Genomic DNA, 3,900 nt, shown 5'->3' with positions numbered 1-3,900 from the left:
TGGCATGTGGTGCTGGGGGATTGAACCGCGGTCCCTGTGCTTTGCTAAGCTTGTTCTAAGTAGGTGCTTTAGACCACTGAGCCATCTCACCAGCCCCCCTGTCCAGTTTCAATAGTGGTCTCCGCGTGCACCCTGGGGGCGGGGGCGGCAAGGCATGCCAGGGATGGAACCCTAGTCCCTGCATCTGCCGAAGCAGGCACTTCAATCTGCTGAGCCATCTGGCTGGCCTTCTATTATTTTTAAAGATCTTTTTTTTTTTTTTAAGTTTATTTATTTGATTTATTATTGTGTGTGTGGCCAGCTCAGCCCACCTGGGGGCGGGGCTGGCTGGCATGTGGTGCTGGGGGATTGAACTGCAGTCCCTGTGCTAAGCTTGTTCTAAGTAGGTGCTTTAGACCACTGAGCCATCTCACCAGCCCCCTGGCCTTCTATTATTTTTAAATTGTGTGCAAGAAATTGACCCGCACGTACAGTCATTCCAGCTGCCAGCACAGCTGGAGATGGGGCAGCTTGTGGGACTTGGGAGATTGAATGGGAGCTTGGTCGCTGAAGATTTCAGAGGTCCATGTCTGTCCCACTGCTACTATAAAATCAGGCTGTGATTGCGCAGGCCAGCACATCAAAAGTGGATTGGGGGTGCTTACTTATGGTCCCAGCATTCTGGGAGGCTGAGGCAGGAGGATCACACATTTGCGCTCAGCCAGGGTAACTTAGTGAGACCTTGTCTCAAAATAAAACAAAATTTAAAAAAAAAATGAGGCTGAGGCTGTAGCTCAGTGTAAAGCCCCTGGGTAGAACAGGATGTGGTGGTGCACACCTGTAATGGGCCCCTAGCTATCCCAAGCCCTTGCCACAAGGCAGCCACCCTGGCTGAGGCTGGCAAGGTCCTCCCGGAACTCACTGTGCACACAGCTGTCTGCAGGATGGCATCGAAGCCACCTTCGGGGGCATCCAGGTTGCCTGAGATCCGCTCACCCTGCAGCTTATCTCTGAACTCATTCACATCCTCTGTGAGGCTGATGACATTCTTGAAGGAGAAGGGGGGGTCACTGTTGGGCCAGGGCTCCTTCAGCCTGGGCAGAGGTGGGAGAGAGAGACAGTCAGGAAGGGAAAGACCCCATAGGCCCCAGTGCCCACCACTCACTTCAACCAGAGAGAACTCCCAGCACCAGCAGGAGAGGAGGAGGTGGCTACCTACCCACCCTGGCCTCACTTGGTCACTCACTTCTCAGGCCTCATGTCCGTCTGAGGGACGCTGACCTTGTCTACAAACTTGCCAAATCCAATCGTGTAGTCGCTGGTGAGCTGACTCAGGACTGTGGCTGGGTATCAGCAAGAGAAAGGGGGTCATCTGAGCCCCAGAACCCCCACACAGACATGGGGGGTGCTGGGCTGGCTCAGAAAGAAGGGAACAGAAGAGCCACCTTTTGTTAACACTTTGCATGCTGGACCTCAGTTTGTGCTCCCAGTAGTACTTGTACCTATTTACAGATGAAGGACATGGGACTTGGGGGGGCCTAGAGTTATTCATCAAGTACTGAGCACTGGGGAACTAAGCCTAGCTCCATCTGCAGAGCCGTATGTTCACAGTGCTGTGGCAGAGGGTGCCCTCCTTGTCACAGCCAGATGGGCCATGGTATGTAATGGTCAGCTGGGACTGGAGAATGGGTTGGGGTTCTGAGGGGCTTGAATATTCCTGTCTTTGCTCGTAGGTGGCTGTAGCCTCTTGGCCAGGCTAGATTAGGCTCCCATCCCGCTGTGTTGTCTTCCACGCTGGCCCAGCCATACCCAGTTTCTGCCCCATCTGCTTGAGATTGTCCAGGTCATCAGACATGGAGTTGGAGAAGTCCATGAGGATGTACAGGTCCACGGGGCTCTCCAGGGGTTCAAACACCTCCAGCTCAAAGTGCCGTTCCTCGCCTGGCCGTAGGCGGACTTTCAGGGCTTGGGGGGACACCTGGCTGCGGCCTTTGGTGATGTCGATCTGGGTGTCCTGTATCCAGGCAAGAGGGACAGCTGGTCAAGGGTCACTACAGAGACCTGAGGGGACCCCTTTTGTTGTGCCAAGAAGCCACGTGGCTCCGGTAACCAGCCAGCCTCGGGCCCAGGGGGCCCAGAGCCCGACCTGCTCCAGGTACCTCTGTGATCTCAAAGCTGCCCTCCATGACCACCATGCTCTCCAGGCGGCAGCCTGCAGCTAGCAACTCCGCCTGGGTGTTGCAGCGGCGCTCCTTGAACATCTGGCCAAAAGCAGACGGATTCGGTGAGGGCGGGGACCGTTCTCGGGCTGTCCATTCCCCCCACCCCTCCGCTGGATTTATTTTCCCCCTATTTCGTGATGTGGGTGTGTGAGGATACTGGGGGTTAAAGTCGGGACCTTTGCACTTAGCTACATGTCTAGCTCTTTAATTTGTTTTCTTTTTTAGGAGTGGTGGTGGTGGTGAAGACAGGGTCTTACTACATCGTTCAGGCTGGCCTTGAACTCATGGCAATCCTCCTGCTTCAGCCTGCCAAGTGCTGGAATAGATAAAGGCATATGCTACCATGCCCAGCCTTTATTTATTTATTTAAATTTATGTATTTGGTACAGGGTCTCACTACGCAACTTGGACTTACAGTGATCCATCTGTTTTCAGCCTCCCCAGTGCTGGGATTACAGGTGTGCACCACCATGCCTGGTCTTGGTGGCCAGCTCAGTGTGCCTGGGGGCAGGGCTGGCATGGCATGTGGCACTAGAAATCGAACCCCAGTCCCTGTGCTTGCCTAAGCAGGTGCTTTGTCCACTGAGCCAACTCACCAGCCCCTATTCCTAGCCTTTAAACCAATTGTTTTGGTTGTTTTTTTTAAATATTGAAACAGGGTCTCATTAAATTACTAAGTTGTCTAGAGTGGGCTGAGACACGAGATCTTCCTGCATCAGCTTCTCAGAGTGCTGGGATTTCAACTGTATACCACTGCCTGTCTATCCCCCAAGATATCTTTGATGCTTGCCTCTTCTGCACATCTCCCTGATCCAGGCCTGGGCTGAAGGGGTGGCCAGGGTGGGGTTGGCCAGAGCCAGAGGTGAGGGGTGGTGAAATAGGCATCCAGGTCAGGCTTAAGAAGGTGGGTCCAGCCCATGGAGCTCACCTCATCGGTGCAGTAAGCGCAGTCCTTGTCCACGCGTATACACTCAGTGCAGCTCTTCACCTGTGCCCTCCTGCAGCGGTTGGCTGTGGGCAGAAGGGGGCAGATGCCTCACCAGGAGAGGTCTTACTGGGTACCATGCCCTTTGCTACGTGAGAGAGGTGGGGCTCTCTTCTGATTGTACTAAGGAGAAAAATGGCCTGTGCCAGGCAGCACAGCTAGGCATCAGCAGAGCCGGGTCTCAAACTTGGGACTGTCCACTCAAGTCTGGAGAGCAGGTTGGGGCTGACATGGTGGTGCTGGCCACATGCTGGTTTGGATGTCCTTTACCCCCCTTGTTCAGGTCCTGTGAATGTTTTTTCTTCCCTGGAGTTCAGAAGTTCAAGAACAGTCCACACCATAACACAGTAAAAGACACCTCAGCTCTAAAACATAAATAAAGCCAGGCATGGTGGCATATGCCTGTAACTCCAGGATTCAGTAGTCTGAGGAGTTGGGACCATGGATTTAAGGTCAACATGGAGTGCATCCAGGGTACCGTGCTTTTTGTTTGTGCTTCCAGGCATAACTGCCAACTGACTAATGTGTGCTTTGAACCTCCACTGCGGTCAGGGTGTCTGTGTTTGTCTTATTTATCACCTAGAACAAGACTCAGCATATAGTAGTTCCTCAAGAGGTAAATGAAGGGGCTGGGGAGATGGCTCAGTGGAATAAGCGCTTCCCTGGCAAGCGCAAGGGCCTGAGTTCAATCCCCGGTTCTACCAAAAAAAAAAA

General features: G+C 53.3%; 1 protein-coding gene across 4 annotated transcripts in view; it reads right to left on the bottom strand.

Annotated features, from left to right (window-relative positions):
• Nucleotides 1-3,900, bottom strand: part of Itgb4 (integrin subunit beta 4) — a 56,442-nt gene that overhangs the window by 48,043 nt on the left and 4,499 nt on the right. For all 4 annotated transcript variants that reach the window (XM_023714133.1, XM_004630108.2, XM_004630107.2 and 1 more), the window contains exons 3-7: nt 3,130-3,212; nt 2,139-2,240; nt 1,789-1,993; nt 1,226-1,322; nt 902-1,073 (exon numbers count right to left, since the gene is read on the bottom strand). In XM_023714133.1, the coding sequence (XP_023569901.1) occupies nt 902-1,073; nt 1,226-1,322; nt 1,789-1,993; nt 2,139-2,240; nt 3,130-3,212 (659 nt within the window). The remainder of the gene's footprint in view (nt 1-901; nt 1,074-1,225; nt 1,323-1,788; nt 1,994-2,138; nt 2,241-3,129; nt 3,213-3,900) is intronic.

This window comes from Octodon degus, unplaced genomic scaffold (genome assembly GCF_000260255.1).
Source record: "Octodon degus isolate 3935 unplaced genomic scaffold, OctDeg1.0 scaffold00033, whole genome shotgun sequence".
Classification (NCBI taxonomy): domain Eukaryota; kingdom Metazoa; phylum Chordata; class Mammalia; order Rodentia; family Octodontidae; genus Octodon; species Octodon degus.
Note: the sequence above shows the minus strand (reverse complement) of the source record. Positions and strands in the feature narration are given on the sequence as shown.